Below are 22,010 nucleotides of genomic sequence, written 5' to 3'. Positions count from 1 at the left end.
AGACCACAAATTTCAATCGCCTACCTGCCCCACACAAATTGGTTGCTCGATCTGGGATTACCCCTTTATTTTTCACTATCAGTAAGAACACCAGTGAAGTCCCCAAAACACAACCATTTAAGGCAACTCCCTTGCTAAAGTTGTTGCACTAAACATCAGGTTATCCTCTTATTAATTTCCTTTGGAAAACCATAGACCCTCGAAAAAAACCAAGGTTGATCTTATTCTTCATCAATAATAAATCCACTTATGTGATTACTGGAGAAGGAATTTACTACTAACTGAATGTTATATTTCCATATTAGAGTAATGCCACCCGCTCTTTCTTTCCTCTGACCGCTACATTCCACCACAAACACATGGTTCATATCACACTGGAATTTGAGGTTAAACATCTCCTGCTCTTTCAGACGGGTTTCCATCAGAAAAACCAGGGAGGGATTTTCCACATGAAGGAGCCATAACAAGGCTCGAATCGCCATGGGATTCCCTAAACCCCTGTTATTCCAACTAATCGTTTTCATTGGATTATGCGGTGCTGGTATAAATACACAACCTATGGTTTTTTTATAGTTGCTTCCTTCATCTCCACATCTTGTTTTCTTTTCTTACCAAAACTCTCGGATTCCTCCGGTGTCCCTCTTGGTGTAAGCCGTACACGCTAATATTTTCTTGTATCGAATTATTTATTAATAATAAAAGATTTTTTCTTTATTATATTTGTTTAATAAAGTCCTTAGAATAGATAGTCTGTTTAATGTATCAAGTGTGACTTAATCATGAGATATCATTAAACATAAACACAATATTCTTAAAGTATCTGTAGTTGAGCTTTGTTGTGAAGTGGGATAACATTAAAGCATTAAGATTATTATGTATATAGACTGATGATCACATCTCATGGATCATGGATAAGGAGTTATCAAGTCTTAAACATAGGTATGAATATTATGAGGAATATTTATACTGGATTGACTTGCTATGAGAATACTATATAAAATGTTATGCAAAGTGTCATAAGTTATTCTCATGGTGATAGTGGTGTATACCACCCTTCGACCTGAAATCACTATGGAACCTAGATGTAGAGTCGAGTGCTTTATTGTTGATCAAACATTGTCCGTAACTGGATGATCATAAAGACAGTTGATGGATACTCCACGAAGCATGCTGAGGGACATGAGTGACCTAGATGGAATTTGCCCATCCTGCGTAACAGGATAAATGTCTACGGGCCCAATATTGAACTGGACAAGGATGACACGGTATATGTCTTGTGTTCAATATAGACATAGGGGAAAAAGGGTAATTGTACACATAAGTATTATCACAAAAGGATTTGTCAGATCGCATGATATTTTCGTGTCTTGGGTAGTAGTGATGTGTTGCTAGATACCGCTCACTGTTTATTTTGTTAAATACGTGATTTAATATAATTACCAATGTTGCGAGAACCTACAGGGTCACTTAATGTATCACAGTCCTTCACCTAGCGACCTAGTCTCCCGCATAAAAAATAGAAAGTATGTAACATTTTGTATTTGAAGAATACGATATAACTCTTCTTTTTGAAGTGAACCACCGCCCCCTCCTCAATGGCTATTTAAGATCCACACTAGCCTTTAAACGAAAGAATCTTTTATTTTGGTGGATATCCTTCGAATCCATCTCTTCGAAATTTCTAAGAATGCTTCCTATTTTCTTTGCCATCGCCCCCAATCGAAGGATAAGCGGGTAGATCATAGATCCGAACCCAGAAAGATCCAAAATGCATGTCCAGTCCTGATGGTTGTTCTTGTCCATACACTGTTTTAAGCACTAACATGTTCATATCAAAGCTCCAAGGTCCATTGTGCAAACTTATAACAAATCCATGATCCATGAGATGTGATCATCAGTATATATACATAATAGTCTTAATGCTTTAATGTTATCCCACTTCACAACAAAGCTCGACTACAAATACTTTAAGAATATTGTGCTTATGTTTAATGATATCTCATGATTAAGTCACACTTGATACATTAAATAGACTATCTATTCTAGAGACTTTATTAAACAAACATAATAAATAAAAAACCTTTTATTATTAATAAATAATTCGATACAAGTAACGAAATTATTAGCATGTACGGCTTACACCAACAGGGACACCGGAGGAATTGGGGAGTTTTGGTAAGAAAAGAAAACAAGATGTGGAGATGAAGGAAGCAACTATCAAAAAAACCATAGGTTGTGTATTTAGACCAGCACCGCATAATCCAATGAAAATGATTAGTTGGAATAACAGGGGTTTAGGGAATCCCATGGCCATTCGATCCTTGTTATGGCTCCTTCATGTGGAAAATCCCTCCCTGGTTTTTCTGATGGAAACCCGTCTGAAAGAGAAGGAGATGTTTAACCTCAAATTCCAGTGTGGTATGAACCATGTGTTTGTGGTGGAATGTAGCGGTCATGGGAAAGAAAGAGCGGGTGGCATTACTCTAATGTGGAAATATAACATTCTTCTTTAGAATTCTGTATATACCATTTTAGGACAATTGTCCACCTTTGTACCAAGAGATGTTTGCCTTTATGCTAAACATTTAATTCCTCGTTCTTGGCCTGACCATATATATTAGTTACATGCCTCGGGCTCCCCACATATTGGTTCATGCCACCTTTACTCTTAGGTCGCAAATACCATTTCCTTTATGGATTCCAATAATATCCTTACTTTTGGTTCTAAATCATACCATTATGTCACTTTTACCAAATCCTTCATTTCTTTGACTTTGGTTACTTTTCTCTATCCTTCAACTCATCTCCATGGACCATTAATCACTACATTCATTCATACCTACTACCTTCATTCACTTCATATGATACACCTCTCTCTTTGAGTCAAATACACTAATTCTTTGAGCTCAATCTCCTAGGTGTTATCGATAACACCGGAGGAATTAGGGAGTTTTGGCCTTGATGCTAAACACTTAATTCCTCGTTTTTGGCCTGACCATATATATTAGTTACATGCCTCAGGCTCCCCGCATATTGGTTCGTGCCACCTTTACTCTTAGGTTGCAAATACCATTTCCTTTATGGATTCCAATAATATCCTTACTTTTGGTTCTAAATCATACCATTATGTCACTTTTACCAAATCCTTCATTTCTTTGACTTTGGTTACTTTTCTTTATCCTTCAATTCATCTCCATGGACCATTAATCACTACATTTATTCATATCTACTACCTTCATTCACTTCATATGATACACCTCTCTCTTTGAGCCAAATACACTATTTCTTTGAGCTCAATCCAGTGTCTGATTTGAACCGAGAGTTATTTTCCTTGATGCCAAACACTTAATTCGCTTTGTTTCCGGCCCGACCATATATAGTGGTTAAATGCCTCAAGCTCCCCACATATTGGTTCATGCCAGTTTTACTCTTGGGTTCAGATTTCATCCTATTTTGGAGTCAAACCATGTTATCCTTTGGTTCAAACCATTGTTATCACTCTTCTCTTAACCTCCCACCATTAGTTCTATGAACTACAGATCTCTGAATTCCTTATTTCACTATAAGGATATGTAGGCATGAGGGCCATAATCCTCACCGAGCCCTCTATCTATTATTTTCTTTTCCCTTTATTCCTTCGCAAGTAATCCTTATATATCACACCCATCCGAACAAAGAACAATCAAAATGGTTCCCGTTGAGTACAACGGATGTTAGGGGTGTTAATACTTTTCCCTTTCATAACCGACTTCCTTGCCCATTATCTCTTTCCCTCAGGTTTTATCGATGTTTTCCCTTTCCTTTAGGAATAAATAAAGTTCAATGACGACTCTATTGTTTGTTCGAACTTGCGATGCGTTCGGGTATATTTCCGCTAGCTTCAGCTGGCGACTCTGCTGGGGATATTATGCTACTTTGAATACTTCCTAGTCTCTAAAAGGAGTCGAGCCTAGTTTTGTTTGCTTCTTTATTTTGTTTGGGTGTTTATCTTTATGCTTTATTCGCTTTATCATTATATTCATATGCTTTATATTATGGATATTATTGTTATACTCTCATTTGGGTTGATGTTATGCTACATGAGAGAAGCTTTATGCCCGAGCTGAGTATACACACAGGATGGACTCGTGGATAGTTGTAACACCCCCTAAACTACTACAACTCAAATACAACATACAAATGCATAATCAGAGTAAATTAAAGCATGCATACACGAGGGCATCATATTTACTTCTGTCATAAACAACACATGCCATGGTCACATACAAGTAACACGAATTATAAATCAAAACCAAATAACCAACATGTAAACTCACACAGCAGAATAACATCTCTCTTCATAAATGGTAAATAGTGATGATTCCCATAAATCATCTACCACAAAATATCGTTTTGGGATCTAAGGCCACTCTACATCAAAACCAACATATCCAAATAACAAGATAAAGGAGAGCACAACAATATCTCTCAACATCAAAACAAATACAAATAATCCCATTAACCGAAGTGTTACATGACCAGAGCACTATAGACTACCTAGTCAAAACACAACAAGAACTAGCCTACGAATCTAATCCTTGTGCGAAGCACCACTATCTCAGGTACCTGAGCGATGTCGCGATAGAACATCATTCCAACAGAAGGGTGAGAATTCAAATCATTATAGAAAAACATAATAATATGAAATGTATAACAAACATACATATATTATTAGAATTCGTCACGCTTCATACAAACATGCATCATATCATCTTATTAAAGAATCACATGTTTACCAACATACGACATGGCTCAACAACCCACAAGTATTCATTTATAAATACTAAAAGATGTACAAAAGTCATATTTCACAACATATCGATTTCATGTACATATTATCATCCATTATCATTTATAAATCATCATCAAATATGTATACAACTTTCACAAGATTCCATAATATATACAAGTCACCATTTCACCACATATATGACAAATTTGCACATATATCACATCAACAACACATCAACAATTCATATCAAGTGGATCACCTAAAATCCACGTATATGCATATCTACCAAAATCATATCCATACAATTGAAGGAGAATAGCAATCTGAAACGCAACGAAAATTAAAAATTTCTCCTTTAGTGATCCTTACGAATGGGCATGATCTACGGAGCGATCACGAACGTTGAACGATGACAACGCCTCTACTCAGTCCACACGAACGGATTCCTTCAATCTCAGTGCTAGTTGCTACGAATGAAGGCTTTGAGTGTGAGAGAGAGAAAGAGAGAGAGAAACGAAATTTCATATGCACAAATGCTTCTACACAAGGGTTCTATTTATAAAACCACTTGTGTGGGTTGTAAGCTAAAAGGCCCATTTAAGTGTATGTGGCCCATATCTTATGATATACCAAAATCACTTAAGCACGTGGTATCTTACCATATTTCATATTCTACTTAAGTGCATTGTACCTTACGATGTTCTACAATTCACTTAAGTGCACCGTATCTTACAGTGTTCCTTATTTACTCTATCTCTCATCAATCCGTCCTTTTGTGTGTGACCCTGTAGGTTCTTGCGACATTGATAATTATAATAAATCACATATTTAACATAATAAACAGTAAGAGGTATCTAGCAACACATCACTGCTACCCAAGACACGAAAATGTCATGTGATCTGACAAATCCTTTTATGATAATACTTATGTTTACAATTACACTTTTGCCCTTATGTTTATATTGAACACAAGACATGGACCGTGTCATCCTTGTCCAGTTCAATATTGGGCCCTTAGACATTTATCTTGTTACGCATGATGGGAAAATTCCATCTAGGTCACTCATGTCCCTCAACATGCTTCGTGGAGTGCCCATCAAATGTCTTTATGGTCATCCAGTTACGGACAACGCTTGATCAGCAATAAGGCACTCGACTTACATCTAGGGTCCATAGTGGTTTCAGGTCGAAGGGTGGTATACATCACTATCACCATGAGAATAACTTATGACACTTTGCATAACATTCTATATAGTATTCTCATAGCGGGTCAATCCAGTATAAATATTACTCTTAATATTCATACTTATGTTTAAGACTTTATAACTCCTTATCCATGATCCATGAGATGTGATCATCAGTCTATATACATAATAGTCTTAATGCTTTAATGTTATCCCACTTTACAACAAAGCTCGACTACGGGTACTTTAAGAATAGTGTCCTAATGTTTAATGGGATCTCATGATTAAGTCACGCTTGATACATTAAACGGACTAGCTATTCTAGGGACTTTACTAAACAAACATAATAAAGAAAAATTCTTTTATTATTAATAAATAATTCGATACAAGAAGCAAAAGTATTGGCCTCTAGGGCTTACACCAACAACAATCATATCACATAATCACACAAACAACAATTCACAGTGACACGTGTGACTCAATGTGTGACTCAATGCGATATGCATGTGGATCCCATCCGTTATCATTTCCGGCTTGCCGAGAGTCTCTCAAATATACTAGATAACCACCTCTAAAGCTTGATTCGGGCTTAATCTTCCAAACCTCATTGGGCGTTAGGTTTGGGACAAGCAAATAATCTACGCGAGATTACCCAACATTGCCTCTTTCATAGACTCATGCTAGTGTAAGTGTGCAACAACAACAAGACTCATGCAATTAAGACGGTCGCAACCCCTTAATCATACATAAGCATACCACATCCAACATTTGCACAACATACACCTAACATGACTTCAATCCCAAACAATACATCAAATAGCATTCATCATCTCATCACAACACATTAACATAAAGCAAACAAGCCAATTCATGTTATTCATCAAATTCACCAATTCACATCATCACATACATAATTTCAAGTATTATGTTTCTTCACAAAATCCATCTAAAACCATCCAATAAATACCAAACATTAAAAAACATGTTATTCACATTCAGCACACATATAACATACATCCATATTAGGATTGTTATGATAAAATATTAATCTACTGTTATCAAAATGAATATCATGTTATAGATAATATTCTTAGCTTCATAACGGTCCAAACGGCACCTCAAATGGAGTTACGGTTCAAAAGTTATTGAATTTACAAGTTTTTCAAAATGCTGTCAAAACCAGAAAATTTGTTGTTGCGAAAATGCTGTCAAAAACCAGAAAAACTGTTGTTGCGAAAATGCTACTGTCCAGCACGAATTTTAATCATAAAACCATATTAATCCATCATTTTTCATGAAATAAATAGTTATACAACCTATATATATACATATATATATATATATATATATATATATATATATATATATATATATATATATATATATATATATATATATACAACCTATATATATATATAAATATATATATATATATATATATAATATATATATATATATATATATATATATATATATATATATATATATATTATATATATATATATATATATATATATATATATATATATATATATATATATATATATATATATATATATATATATATATATATCAACTATTAGGATCATAGAAACAAGATTCTAAGCTCCACTAATTTTCACCAAAATCCCAAATCAACCATTTTCAAGTGAAACTCAAACATGCAATTATACACCAAATCTTGATTTATACACATACCCATTCATGGAATTCAATATAGATGCATCATAGCATAACATAAACATCAATTTCATGGATTAAAATATAAACACATGTTAGGGTTTCTCAAAAATCAAAACCCCAAATCCTAAGTTCATGATATCTAACCCACATACATTACATACATTATATTTATCCATAACCACTTTAAATCCCACCCTTACCTTAGTATCGATGAAATCTCTAGGTCCTTCTTCTTGTAGTTTCTTCTTCTCCTCTTTCTCTTCTATTCTATTCTATTCTCTCTTCTTCTCTTGTTTTACAAAACTAACTCTGATCCCTAAAATCCTTACTATCTTTTTAACTCACAATGGGTTTAACTCATTTATCCATCCGTTCTAATTAATTAGGCCGGTTACTAGACAATTGCTATTTTTACTCATAAAATTCAATTATTCAAATAACACATATATTCAAATAATTCAAATAATCACCAGAACACATATTTAATTAATTATCACACCAAATAATGATTAATTAAAATAAACATCTAATAAATAAATACGAAAATTAAATTGGGGTGTTACAACTCTCCCCCACTTGAAATATTTTCGACCTCAAAAATTACCTCAAGCAAACAATTCGGGATATGAATCCCTCATCTGACTCTCAAGCTCCCACGTCACATTTCGACCAGCCGGTCCTCCCCAAACGACTTTCACCAAAGCGATCTCTTTACCACGGAGTTGTTTCACCTCTCTATCTTCTATCCGCATAGGTAATGTCTCCACGGTCAAATTATCTCTAACCTCAACATCATCTAATTGGACAACATGCGAAGGATCCTCAATGTATCTCCTCAGTTGAGACACGTGAAACACATCATGGAGATTAGCAAGTGATGGCGGCAACGTAATTCGATAAGCCACATCACCTACTTTCTTAGAAATATGATATGAACCAATAAAACGCGGCATCAACTTACGCGACTTCAATGCTCTACCTGTTGGTGTAAGCCCTAGAGACCAATACTTTTGGTACTTGTATCAAATTATTTATTAATAATAAAAGGCTTTTTCTTTATTATGGTTATTTAATAAAGTCCCTAGGATAGCTAGTCCGTTTAATGTATCAAGTGTGACTTGATCATGAGATCACATTAAACATAAGGACACTATTCTTAAAGTATTCGTAGTCGAGCTTTATTGTGAAGTGGGATAACATTAAAGCATAAAGACTATTATGTATATAGACTGATGATCACATCTCATGGATCATGGATAAGGAGTTATCAAGTCTTAAACATAGGTATGAATGTTAAGAGTGATATTTATACTGGATTGACCCGCTATGAGAATACTATATAGAAGGTTATGCAAAGTGTCATAAGTTATTCTCATGGTGATAATGGTGTATACCACCCTTCGACCTGAAACCACTATGGACCCTAGATGTAGAGTCGAGTGCTTTATTGCTGATCAAACGTTGTCCGTAACTGGATAACCATAAAGACAGTTGATGGGTACTCCACGAAGAATGTTGAGGGACATGAGTGACCTAGATGGAATTTGTCCATCCTGCATAACAGGATAAATGTCTATGGGCCCAATATTGAACTGGACAAGGATGACACGGTCTATACCTTGTGTTCAATATAAACATAAGGGCAAAAGGGTAATTATGCACATAAGTATTATCACAGAAGGATTTTTCAGATCACATGACATTTTCGAGTATTGGGTAGCAGTGATGTGTTGCTAGATACCGCTCACTGTTTATTATGTTAAATATGTGATTTAATATAATTGTCAATGCCGCGAAAACCTACAGGGTCATACCCAAAGGACGGATTGATGGGAGATAGAGTAACTAAGGAACACCATAAGGTACGGTGTACTTAAGTGAGTTGTAGAACATCGTAAGGTACGATGTACTTAAGTAGAATACGAAATATGGTAAGGTACCACACGCTTAAGTGATTTTGGCATATTATAAAATATGGGCCACTTACACTTAAGTGGGCTTTTTAGCTTGAATCCCACACAAGTGGTTCTATAAATAGAACCCTTGTGCAGAAGCATTCATTGCGGTTGCATTTTTCATTTTCTCTCTCTCTCTCTCACTCAAAGCCTTCACTCATAGTAGCTAGCACCGAGATTGAAGGAATCCGTTCGTGTGGACTGAGTAGAGGCGTTGTCATCGTTCAACGTTCGTGATCGCTCCGTAGATCTGCATCAAAGGTTTCAATCGTCACAAGAGGTAAATATTCTATCACTGATCATGCCCATTCGTAAGGATCACTAAAGGAGAAAATTTTAATTTCCACTGTGTTTTGGATCGCCGTTCTCCTTCACTACCAACACCCGTTACCAGAGTAACTCTTAAAAACACATGATCATCTACCTCAAACTCAAGCGTTTTCCTTCTCTTGTCATGGTAACTCTTCTAACAACTATGAGAAACCTTCATCTTCTCTCTGATCATTTTAATCTTATTAGTAGTCTGTTGAACTATCTCAGGTCCAACCACTGCACTCTCTCCATTTTCGTACCAACACAAAGGCGTCCTACACTTCTACCATACAAAGCTTCAAACGGAGTCATACCAATACTCGAATGAAAACTATTGTTATAAGTAAACTCAATCAAAGGCAAATAACTATCCCAAGCACCTCCCTGTTCCAAAACACAAGCTCTCAAAAGATCCTCAAGCGACTGAATCGTCCTCTCAGTCTGACCATCTATCTGCGGATGATAAGCAGAACTCAAACACAACTTTATGCCCAAAGCACGTTGCAAACCTTCCCAAAATTTCAAACTAAACCTCACATCCCTATATAACACATTTCTAGACGGAATACCATGCAAACTGACAATTTTCTCAATATACAACTTTGCAAGCCTCTTCATCGGATAATCCATTCTAATCGGAATAAAGTGAGCAGATTTCATCAACCTGTCCATAATAACCCAAATAGATTCACAATTACTCAGAGTTCTAGGTAAACTAGAAATAAAATCCATAAAAATACTATCCCATTTCCATTCAGGAATAGATAACGGTTGTAACAAACCAGATGGCTTCTGATGCTCAATCTTCGATTTCTGACAAATTAAACACGAATACACAAATTCCGCAATCTCTTTCTTCATACCAGGCCACCAAAACAATTTCCTCAAATCTTGATACATCTTAGTAGCACCAAGATGAATACTCAAACCACAACGATGTCCTTCACCAAGAATCCTCTTTCTCAAATCCGAAACATCGGGAACACAAAATCTATCATGACACCTCATGATATCATTCTCATCAATTTGAAAATCACCACATTTACCTTGATTGATCAACGTCAATCGATCTACCAAAACCAAATCAGATTTCTGACCTTCTTGAATCTCATCCAAAACTCCACTAGTAAGCTTCAACATACCAAGCTTCACTCTAAAAGAAGTCTCTTCACAAGCCAAACTCATATCTCAAAATTGTTCAAGCAAATCCAATTCTCGCACCATCAACATTGACATATGCAAAGATTTCCTACTCAAAGCATCAGCTACAACATTCACTTTGCCAGGATGGTAATTCTAACCAAAATCATAATCCTTCAAGAATTCCAACCATCTCATTTGCCTCATATTCAACTATTTCTGATTGAACAAATACTTCAAACTCTTGTGATCACTAAACACATTGAATCTCGACCCAAACAAATAATGTCTCCAAATCTTCAAAACAAACACAACAACAGCTAATTCCAAATCATGAGTCGGATAATTCCTCTCATGCACTTTGAGTTGCCTTGAAGCATAAGCTACAACTTGTTGATTCTGCATTAACACACCTCCTAAACCCATCAAAGAAGCATCACAATACACAATAAATGGTTCTGATGGATTCGGTAAACTCAAAACAGGAGCAGTAGTCAATCTCCTCTCCAGCTCTTGAAAACTAGCTTCACACTGTGCAGTCCAAATGAAAGCTTAACCTTAATTAGTCAACTGTGTTAACGGCAAAGATAACTTAGAAAATCCTTCAATAAAATTTCGATAATAACTTGCCAAACCAAGAAAACTACGAATCTCAGACACAGATTTTGGCGTTTCCCATTGAGATATAGCCTAATTCTTAGAAGGATCAACCGAAATACCACCACTAGAGATCACATGGCCAAGGAAACTCACTTCCTTCAACCAAAACTCGCACTTCAAAAGTTTAGCAAACAACTCTTTCTCTTTCAATACAGATAAAACAATCCTCAAATGCTCAGCATGATCCTCTTCACTCTTCGAATAGATCAAAATATCATCGATAAACATAACAACAAACTTATCGAGATATTTATGAAAAATACGATTCATGTACTCCATAAATACACCAGGTGCATTCGTCACGCCGAAAGGCATCACCGAATACTCATAGTGTCCATACCTTGTTCTAAAAGCAATCTTTTGAATATCTTTAGCTTTCACACGGATCTGATGATACCCATACCTCAAATCAATCTTGCTAAATACACAAGCATCAACCAACTGATCCATCAAATCATTAATCCTTGGAAGCGGGTACTTATTCTTAATAGTAACCTTATTAAGTTGTCTGTAATCCACACACAACCTCATAGTACCTTCTTTCTTCTTAACTAACAAGACAGGTGCACCCCACAGTGACACACTTGGACGAATAAACCTCTTATCAAGCAAATCCTCTAGTTGACTCTTCAACTCTTTCAACTCAAATGGTGACATCCGATACGGAGCCATCGATACTGGACTAGTACCAGGAATCAAATCAATCGTGAACTTAACTTCACGTTCAGGCGGAAAATCGCTCACCTCATCAAGAAAGACTTCAGGAAAATCACGAACAACTGGAAATTCACCCATTGTTCCATTTTCACTAAGCTTCAAACTTGCCACCAACATAAACACTTCAGCACCATCTCGCACAGATTCATTCACTTGTTGAGTAGACAAGAATAAATCACCTTCATTCTCTGGCTCAAGAAAAATAACAGCTTTCGCAAAACAATTGATATAGACATGGTTGGCCCTCAACCAGTCCATTCCCAAAATAACATCAAGTTAACTCAATGGAAGACACACTAAATAAACTTCAAAATCTTTATCACAAATATTCAATGGACATTTTAAACAAACAGATGAAGTAGTCACTGAACCCATGGTCGGAGTATCGATAACTAGGGATGTGCAAAAAAACCGGTTCGTCATAACCAAATTCGTATCCAAATTGTTCCATATTTAAAAAACCAAACCAAATACTAAAATAAAAATTTGGGTATCCATTTTGTTATCCAAATATAAACTGTTACCCATTATAAAAAATTTGGTTTTGTTATTGGGTATCCAAATTATACGATGCGTTAAATTTTTATGTTTGTATGTTTTCATGTTTTATCACATTATAAATCAATTATATATTTTAAATTTTTGTAAATTTCATAAAAAAATTATTTTAAAAATAAAATTTAGAATTCTTTTTTATATTTGATATTTTTTTCAAATAAAATATTTTCTTCTAAATAAAAAATATTTTTTATCAAAAATATTTTGTATCTTTTTCATTAAAAAAATTTTAGATTTTTTTTATATAATTTTTTTAATTTTCAAAAAGGTTATTTTTTCAAATTTTCAGAATAAAAAAACCTTTTATTTTCAGAAAAAAATAATAATAATATTTTTTTATAATTTCAGAATAAAAATTATTTTATATTTTCAAAAAAAAATTATTTTCGATTTACCTTTTTTTTAAATAAATTTTTTCCAGTTATTTTTTTTGGATAATGTTTTCTTTAAGTTTATTTTTTCATTTTCAAAATATATTTTTATTATAGGTTATTAATCAATTTTGATTTTTCAGATTGAAATTTAAAATAAAAAAATTTAAAGTTTCTTATCATTTCTTTTTCGCCAACGAATAGTGATTGATTTCAAGAGCGGTTGAATAGAGTTAAGAAGTTGTTGGAATGAAAACTAAACTAAATTTGAGGAAAAAATGATTTTAAAATTGATCCAAACAAAAACTAATTTTTTTAGTACAAACCGGTTATTAACCAACCCGATCCGAACGTAAACCGATTTTAAAAATATAAACCGGTTTTATCAAAGTGGTTTTAAAAACCAAACTGATTCATATATTTGATTCAATTTGGTTTGGATTTTGAACCATGCATACCCCTATCGATAACCATGCTTCCACGCATAACAGATAATTCAAGATTCAATCTCTTAGCACAATCCAAAGAAATAAAAGAATGTGTAGCACTGGTATCAATAATAGCAATCAAAGGCATATTATTAATAAAGCACGTACCTTGAATCAATCTCTCCTCCACCGAAGTATCAGCACCAGACAATGCAAACACTTTCCCTTTGGCTTGCTCCTTCTTCGTCTTGTTGCACTTGGTATTAATATGCCCTTGCTCACCATAGTTGTAACAAGTCACATTCGAACCAACTCTGCAATCAAAAGATTTGTGACCTTGCTTGCCACACTTGAAACAAGTCACGTCTCCCTTAGGACACTCGGGAGCACGATGTCCCTCAACACCACATCTGAAGCACTTGACAGGAGTGTGAGAACCTCCCCCACTTGGCTTCTTGCCATCACCAGCTTTCTTCTTACCATCATACGGCTTCCCTCGGAATTGCCCTTTTCCTTTCTTATCATGTAAGGATTTGTAATGAGCAGCACTCTCACGGCTATCCTCATCATAGATCTTACTCTTGTTAACCAACTCATAAAATTTCGTAATCTGTTGGTAACCCATTGCCTTCTTGATATCAGGTCTCAAGCCATTCACAAACTTAAGACACTTGGATCTCTCAGCATTAGCAGTATTGTAATGGGGACAAAATTTGATCAACTCCTCAAACTTTGCAGCATACTCAGCTACGGTACCATTACCTTGCTTCAACTCAAGGAATTCAATTTCCTTCTTTCCACGAACATCTTCTGGAAAATACTTCTCCAGAAAAGCATCACGGAAAAGTGCCCAAGTCACTTCAATTCCATCCTCATCAAATCTCTGAACAGTGTTACGCCATCAATCCTCAGCTTCTTTCTCAAGCATATGAGTGCCAAACTGCACCTTCTGCGCATCTGAACAGTTCATAACTCGAAATATTTTCTCAACCGCCTTCAACCACTCTTAAGCTTTATCAGGTTCATAAGCTCCTTCAAAAGTTGGCGGATTGTTCCTCTGGAACTTCCCCAAAGCACGGAACTCATCAGCATCACGCTCCCGATCACCAACATTCATTTACGAAATGGCACCAGCCAACAAGGTCAATGCCGCTGCAAGCGCATCATCATTCCTTCCAGTAACAATCTTCCTGCTACACCAACCAAACAACCACAACAACAAGGATTATTAAACAAATGTATTACATGGTTGAATATTGTTAGTTTGTATCCGCTGCGTATTATGCGAATGTTTTATTTTGATTAAATAAATGAGCATGACAGGACATTTTGGAAAATGGTGTGAAATGATTGTGTGACACCCTTAGTTGCATAATTACTCTGATTGACATATTGCTATTTAATTAAATAATTTGGGGTATTTTAGAAGGGTGTTACATTAGTGGTATCAGAGCATAGTCGGTCGAGTCGAGTCGTAATTATTCTGTTCCCCTGTACGGGATAGGTGTTGTGTAACCCTATCAGTACTTATTGTTGGCTTGTTGGGTTTTAAGAATAGAGATGGCTGGAAGAGGTAGAGACGATGCTGCGATTGCTGAGGCTCTGGGTATGCTAGCTGGAGTACTTGGAGGGAATCCGAATGTTGTGGGAATGGGAGCTGCTCGTCAGCTGAGTGAGTTCCAGAAGAATAATCCTCCAATGTTCAAGGGAGCATACGATCCAGATGGTGCTCAGAAGTGGTTGAAGGAGATTGAGAGGATCTTCCGAGTGACTGAGTGTGCCGATAACCAGAAGGTCAGGTTCGGTACGCATATGCTGTCAGAAGAAGCAGATGATTGGTGGGTTGCTACCCGTACTGAGTTGGAAGCTGCTGGGAATGCTGAGATTACTTGGGCAGTGTTCAGAGAGAGATTTCTGAGGAAGTATTTTCCAGAGGATGTTAGAGGAAAGAAAGAGATAGAGTTCTTGGAATTGAAACAGGGTAACCGGTCTGTTACTGAGTATGCTGCTAAGTTCACCGAGCTGTCGAAGTATTACACTCCCTATAATGAGGCTACTGGGGAATTCTCAAAATGTGTGAAGTTTGAGAACGGGTTACGTCCCGAGATCAAGCAGGCTATTGGATATCAGCGGATTAGAGTGTTTTCTGATTTGGTTGACTGTTGCAGGATTTTTGAACAGGATACCAAAGCCAGAGCGGAGAGCTATCAGCAGAGGATTGATAGGAAAGGCAAGAATCAGAATGATCGTGGGAAACCGTATGCAGCTGGCAAAGGTTTCCAGAGACAGAGTGGGATGAAGAGGCCTAGTGGGGGAGACTCCAGTGCCCCTGCTAAATGCTACAGATGTGGTCAGGCTGGGCATCGTATCCATGAATGTACCAGTAATGAGAAGAAGTGTTTCAAGTGTGGAAAAGGTGGTCATTTGGCTGCAGAGTGCCGGTTGAAGACTGTGACTTGTTTCAACTGTGGAGAGGTGGGTCATATCACTCCACAGTGTCCTAAGCCGAAGAAAGAGAACCAGTCGGGAGGCAAGGTTTTTGCTTTATCGGGTTCTGAGACTTTTGCAGATGATCGTTTGATCCGAGGTACGTGTTATATTAATGGCTTTCCTCTTGTAGCTATTATCGACACAGGTGCTACTCATTCCTTTATATCTTTGGATTATGCTGTGAAACTTAAGTTAGAGATATCTGAGATGCGTGGTAGTATGGTGATTGATACTCCTGCGAAGGGTTCAGTGACTACTACTTCGGTTTGTTTGGATTGTCCTTTGAGTATTTTTGGTAGAGACTTTGGGATAGACCTTGTGTGTCTTCCACTAGTACAGGTTGATGTTATCCTGGGTATGAACTGGTTGGTGTTTAACCGAGTCTATATCAATTGTTTTGATAAGACTGTGATTTTTCCTGAGATTGAGAAAGAGAAGAGTTTGTTTCTATCTGCAAGGCAGGTGAATGAGGCAGTAGCAGATGGGGCAGAGTTGTTTATGCTATTAGCGACTTTGGAAGCTAAAGATAAACTGGTGATTGGTAATCTAGCCGTGGTGTGTGATTTTCCTGATGTGTTTCCGGAAGAAGTGAACGAATTACCGCCAGAGCGTGAAGTTGAGTTCTCAATTGATTTGGTACCTGGTACTAGGCCGATATCGATGGCTCCGTACCGTATGTCTGCTGTTGAGTTAACTGAATTGAAGAGTCAGTTGGAAGATCTGTTGGATAAGAAATTTATTCGTCCGAGTGTGTCGCCGTGGGGTGCACCAGTGTTATTGGTTAAGAAGAAAGAAGGTACTATGAGGTTGTGTGTGGACTACAGGCAACTGAATAAGGTGACAATCAAGAATCGGTATCCTTTGCCGAGGATTGACGATTTGATGGATCAGTTGGTTGGTGCGAGTGTGTTCAGCAAAATAGATTTGAGATCGGGATATCATCAGATACGTGTGAAAACTGAGGATATTCAGAAGACTGCTTTCAGAACAAGGTATGGACATTATGAGTATTCTGTAATGCCTTTCGGTGTGACTAATGCGCCTGGAGTGTTTATGGAGTATATGAATAGGATTTTCCATCCGTATTTAGACAAGTTTGTCGTGGTGTTTATTGACGATATTTTGGTGTATTCGAAATCTGAAGAAGAGCATGCTGAGCATTTGAGAGTGGTTTTAGGAGTTCTACGAGAAAAGAAGTTATTTGCTAAACTGTCCAAGTGTGAATTTTGGTTAGAGGAGGTTAGTTTTCTTGGTCATGTGATCTCCAGAGGTGGTGTTGCTGTTGATCCTTCTAAGATAGAAGCGGTATCTAAGTGGGAAGCTCCGAAGTCAGTTTCTGAGATAAGGAGTTTTCTTGGACTTGCAGGATATTATAGGAAGTTCATTGAGGGGTTTTCTAAGTTGGCGTTACCGTTGACGATGTTGACTAGAAAGGGGCAAGCGTTTGTTTGGGATTCAAAATGTGAAGAAGGTTTCCAAGCGTTAAAGAGAAGGTTGACTACTGCTCTTATTCTGATATTACCGAGTCCGTCGGAACCATTTGAGGTTTACTGTGATGCTTCATTGTTGGGTTTGGGTGGTGTGTTGATGCAGAACAAGCAGGTTATAGCCTATGCTTCTAGACAATTGAGGGTTCATGAGAGGAACTATCCGACACACGATTTAGAGCTGGCAGTTGTGGTATTTGTTCTGAAGTTATGGAGGCATTACTTGTATGGGTCGAGATTTGAGGTTTTCAGTGACCATAAAAATTTAAAGTATTTGTTTGATCAGAAAGAGCTGAATATGAGACAGAGGAGATGGTTAGAGTTTCTGAAAGATTATGACTTTGGTTTGAATTACCATCCGGGTAAAGCAAACGTAGTAGTTGATGCATTGAGTCGAAAATCATTGCATATGTCTATGTTAATGGTTAAGGAACTGGATTTAATTGAGCAGTTTAGAGACTTGAGTTTGGTGTGTGAGAGTACTCACAATAGTGTTAAATTGGGAATGTTGAAATTAACGAGTGGTATTCTGGATGAGATTAGAGAGGGTCAGAAATCCGATGTGCTTTTGGTTGATAAGTTGACTCTAGTGAATCAAGGTCAAGGTGGTGAATTCAGAGTTGATGAGAATGGTGTTTTGAAATTTGGTAATCGGGTGTGTATTCCGGATGTTACCGAACTTAAGAAAAGTATTCTTGAGGAAGGACATCGTAGTGGCTTGAGTATTCATCCTGGAGCTACGAAGATGTATCATGATTTGAAAAAGTTATTTTGGTGGCCGGGAATGAAAAGAGAAATTGCGAGTTTTGTTTATTCTTGTTTGACTTGTCAGAAGTCGAAGATTGAGCATCAGAAGCCGTCTGGGCTAATGCAACCGTTGGCTATTCCAGAGTGGAAGTGGGACAGTATCAGTATGGATTTTGTTTCTGGTTTACCGAGGACAAGTAAGACTTTTGAAGCTATTTGGGTGATTGTTGACAGATTGACGAAATCGGCTCATTTCATTCCGATCAGAATGGATTATCCGTTAGAGAGATTAGCTGAGTTGTATATTGAGAAGATTGTAAGTTTGCATGGTATTCCGTCGAGTATTGTTTCGGACCGAGATCCTAGATTTACATCGAAATTTTGGGAAGGTTTGCAGAAGGCTTTGGGAACCAAGCTGAGGTTGAGTTCTGCATATCATCCGCAGACTGATGGTCAGACTGAGAGGACGATTCAGTCACTAGAGGATCTTTTGAGGGCTTGTGTTTTGGAAAAGGGAGGTGCTTGGGATAGTTACTTACCTTTGATTGAGTTTACCTACAACAATAGTTTTCATTCGAGCATTGGTATGGCACCGTTTGAAGCTTTGTATGGTAGGAGATGTCGGACACCTTTATGTTGGTATGAGTCCGGTGAGAGTGCTGTGATTGGACCGGAAATTGTTCAACAAACTACGGAAAAGATTAAGATGATTCAAGAGAAGATGAGGATTGCTCAGAGTCGTCAGAAGAGTTATCACGACAAGAGGAGGAAGTCACTTGAGTTTCAAGAGGGAGATCATGTGTTTCTCCGTGTTACTCCGATAACTGGGGTTGGTCGAGCTTTGAAGTCGAAGAAGTTGACACCTCGATTTATTGGTCCTTATCAGATTTTGGAGAGGATAGGGGAGGTAGCCTATCGTATCGCTTTACCGCCGTCGCTTGCGAATTTGCATGAGGTTTTTCATGTGTCTCAGTTGAGGAGGTACATTCATGATCCGTCGCATGTAGTCCAAATAGATGATGTACAGGTGAGAGATAACCTGACTGTTGAAACATCACCTATGAGGATTGAGGATCGAGAGTTGAAGCAGTTGCGGGGTAAAGAGATTGCCTTGGTGAAGGTAGCTTGGGGAGGACCAGCAGGTGGCAATGTGACTTGGGAACTTGAGAGTCAGATGAAGGAGTCTTATCCTGAGTTATTCGCTTGAGGTATGTTTTCGAGGACGAAAACTCTTTTAGTGGGGGAGAGTTGTAACACCCCGATAAAATGAGATAATTATTTAAATTGAGTTAATAATATATTTATTAATTTACTTAAATAATTGGAATTATTATTATTGGAATAAGAATTATTGGAATATTATTGGGATTATTATTATTGGATTATTTTTATTATTATTATTGGAATAAAAGTAGAAATCAGTAAAAAGGTTCCATTTGGTAAAAAGAGTATTTTTCACGTGAAAAGGGAAAAGAGACAGAAAAGTGGAAAGGAAAAAGGGCAAAGAGCCAGAGAACGAAGGTTGAAGGAAGGAAAAGCTTGGAGCTCAGAGATTGCCGGATTAACTCAGGTAAGGGGGGTTTATCGTCGATTTATGGGTATTATGGGATAATATGTCATGGGTAGTGATAAACCATTGATGTACCTCTGATTGGAATAATTGTGCTGAAAACTGTGAACTTTTGGGATGAACGAATTGGATTAAAATTGAAGGAAATTCGTAGGAATTAGATGTAATAATGTTAGATTTTGTGAAATCGAATAGGATATGAATTGTGTTAGAGGATATGAACGAATAATGTGTAAGATTGGACTGTGGAAGGTTGAACTGGATAGATCTCGTAGCAGAGAAAGCCATTGCAGATCTGGAAATTCTGGTTTCTGGTCATACGCGTATGGCACTAGGCAATACGCGTATGAGATGGCCTGGTACGCGTATGGCACTAGGCAATACGCGTATGGATGAGGAAGATGATGTTTTGAACGTAGTTTGGTCTCTGTTGGTACGCGTATGGGGAAGTGATACGCGTAGCATACGCGTATGAGATGGTGATACGCGTATAGGATTTGGTCAGGAGATGGGCCATACGCGTATGGACATGGGGCATACGCGTATGGGCAGGATTGTGATTTTCCTGAGCTGTTGTTGTGCAGTTTTTCACTGTTCAACTGGGTAACATAATTCAGCTGATGTATGATATATTAGGGATCATTTCCCATTGTTTTGAGTAGTATAGGTATTAGTAGAGTGTGCTAATACTGTGGTTGTTATTTGGCATGATATGATATGCTTATGTGATAAAATATTGATGATGTGTGATGGTATGCATGATGCTGTGAATGAATCAGTTATGTGTGCATTTGTGAATAGACTGTTTTATGGCTTAGAGTGTGAGCATATGTCTATTCTTGAATTGTGGTTGATGATTTAGCATTGCTAGGTGATTAGCATGCATATTGTGGCCTTTATGGTGGTAGCTAATTCCCATGGTGAGGAATTAGTGAGTTAGTCATTTTGGACTGTTGTTGATTGTTTGCATGCTAGGTGAATTAGCGTGCATATCATAGCCCTTGGGGTGGTAGCTAATTCCCATGGTGAGGAATTAGTGAGTGAGTCACTAGGTCTCAAATGAGTGGGACTAGTGGGCTTGGTAGCCGCGCCTGGATTTGGACGGTGAGGTGAACTATATGTTCACAAATAGTCGGTACCGCATGCATGGAGTCTCATTGCATTTGTATTGTATGGCGTATAATATGAATGGATGTATTCCAATATTATACGTGTGTTTTGTGGTTGAGTTGAGTATGATTTTAGTTGATGTTGCCGTTGCTGAATGTATGATCCGATTAGGGTGATGAATGTGTGAAATTACTTGGCATTACATGTTAATTTATAATGCTTATTATATCGATTGAGGAACTCACCCTTACAACTATTTTTCAGGTAACGAGAAGTGAGTTGAATAGAAGCTAAGGTTCGGAGTCTAGTGTAATTTCCTTAGTGGGTCATGCTCTGGTAGATGTAACATCGGGACGGGATGTTTTATTATGTTTTCATTTGATTGTTGAACAACTTTACATGTAATGTATTACATGGTTGAATATTGTTAGTTTGTATCCGCTGCGTATTATGCGAATGTTTTATTTTGATTAAATAAATGAGCATGACAGGATATTTTGGAAAATGGTGTGAAATGATTGTGTGACACCCTTAGTTGCATAATTACTCTGATTGACATATTGCTATTTAATTAAATAATTTGGGGTATTTTAGAAGGGTGTTACAATAATCATTTATAAATCATCATCAAATATATATACAACTTTCACAAGATTCCATAATGTATACAAGTCACCATTTCATCACATATATTACAAATATGCATACATATCTGTAGCACCTCAAATTTGCACCTATCATTATACATACATTTTCATATTAGGTCATAGCATGTCATGATCCATTGCATAGCATTTGCATTGTTCCTCAGTTGCCTCAAGTGCAAG

At 36.9% G+C, this 22,010-nt stretch overlaps 2 protein-coding genes across 2 annotated transcripts; both read right to left on the bottom strand.

Moving 5' to 3' along the window:
• Positions 1-8,243: 8,243 nt before the first annotated feature.
• Positions 8,244-11,090, bottom strand: LOC127081286 (uncharacterized). The gene is made up of 2 exons (XM_051021558.1): positions 10,415-11,090; positions 8,244-8,632 (listed from the first exon to the last, which is right to left on the bottom strand). The coding sequence occupies exons 1-2, from the start codon at positions 11,088-11,090 to the stop codon at positions 8,244-8,246; spliced, it is 1,065 nt and encodes a 354-aa protein (XP_050877515.1).
• Positions 11,091-13,777: 2,687 nt separating this feature from the next.
• Positions 13,778-14,404, bottom strand: LOC127081284 (uncharacterized). The gene has a single exon (XM_051021557.1). The coding sequence runs from the start codon at positions 14,402-14,404 to the stop codon at positions 13,778-13,780; it is 627 nt and encodes a 208-aa protein (XP_050877514.1).
• Between the last annotated feature and the right edge of the window lie 7,606 nt (positions 14,405-22,010).

This window comes from Lathyrus oleraceus, chromosome 5 (genome assembly GCF_024323335.1).
Source record: "Lathyrus oleraceus cultivar Zhongwan6 chromosome 5, CAAS_Psat_ZW6_1.0, whole genome shotgun sequence".
Taxonomy (NCBI): domain Eukaryota; kingdom Viridiplantae; phylum Streptophyta; class Magnoliopsida; order Fabales; family Fabaceae; genus Lathyrus; species Lathyrus oleraceus.
This window is presented reverse-complemented; position numbering and strand designations above follow the sequence as displayed.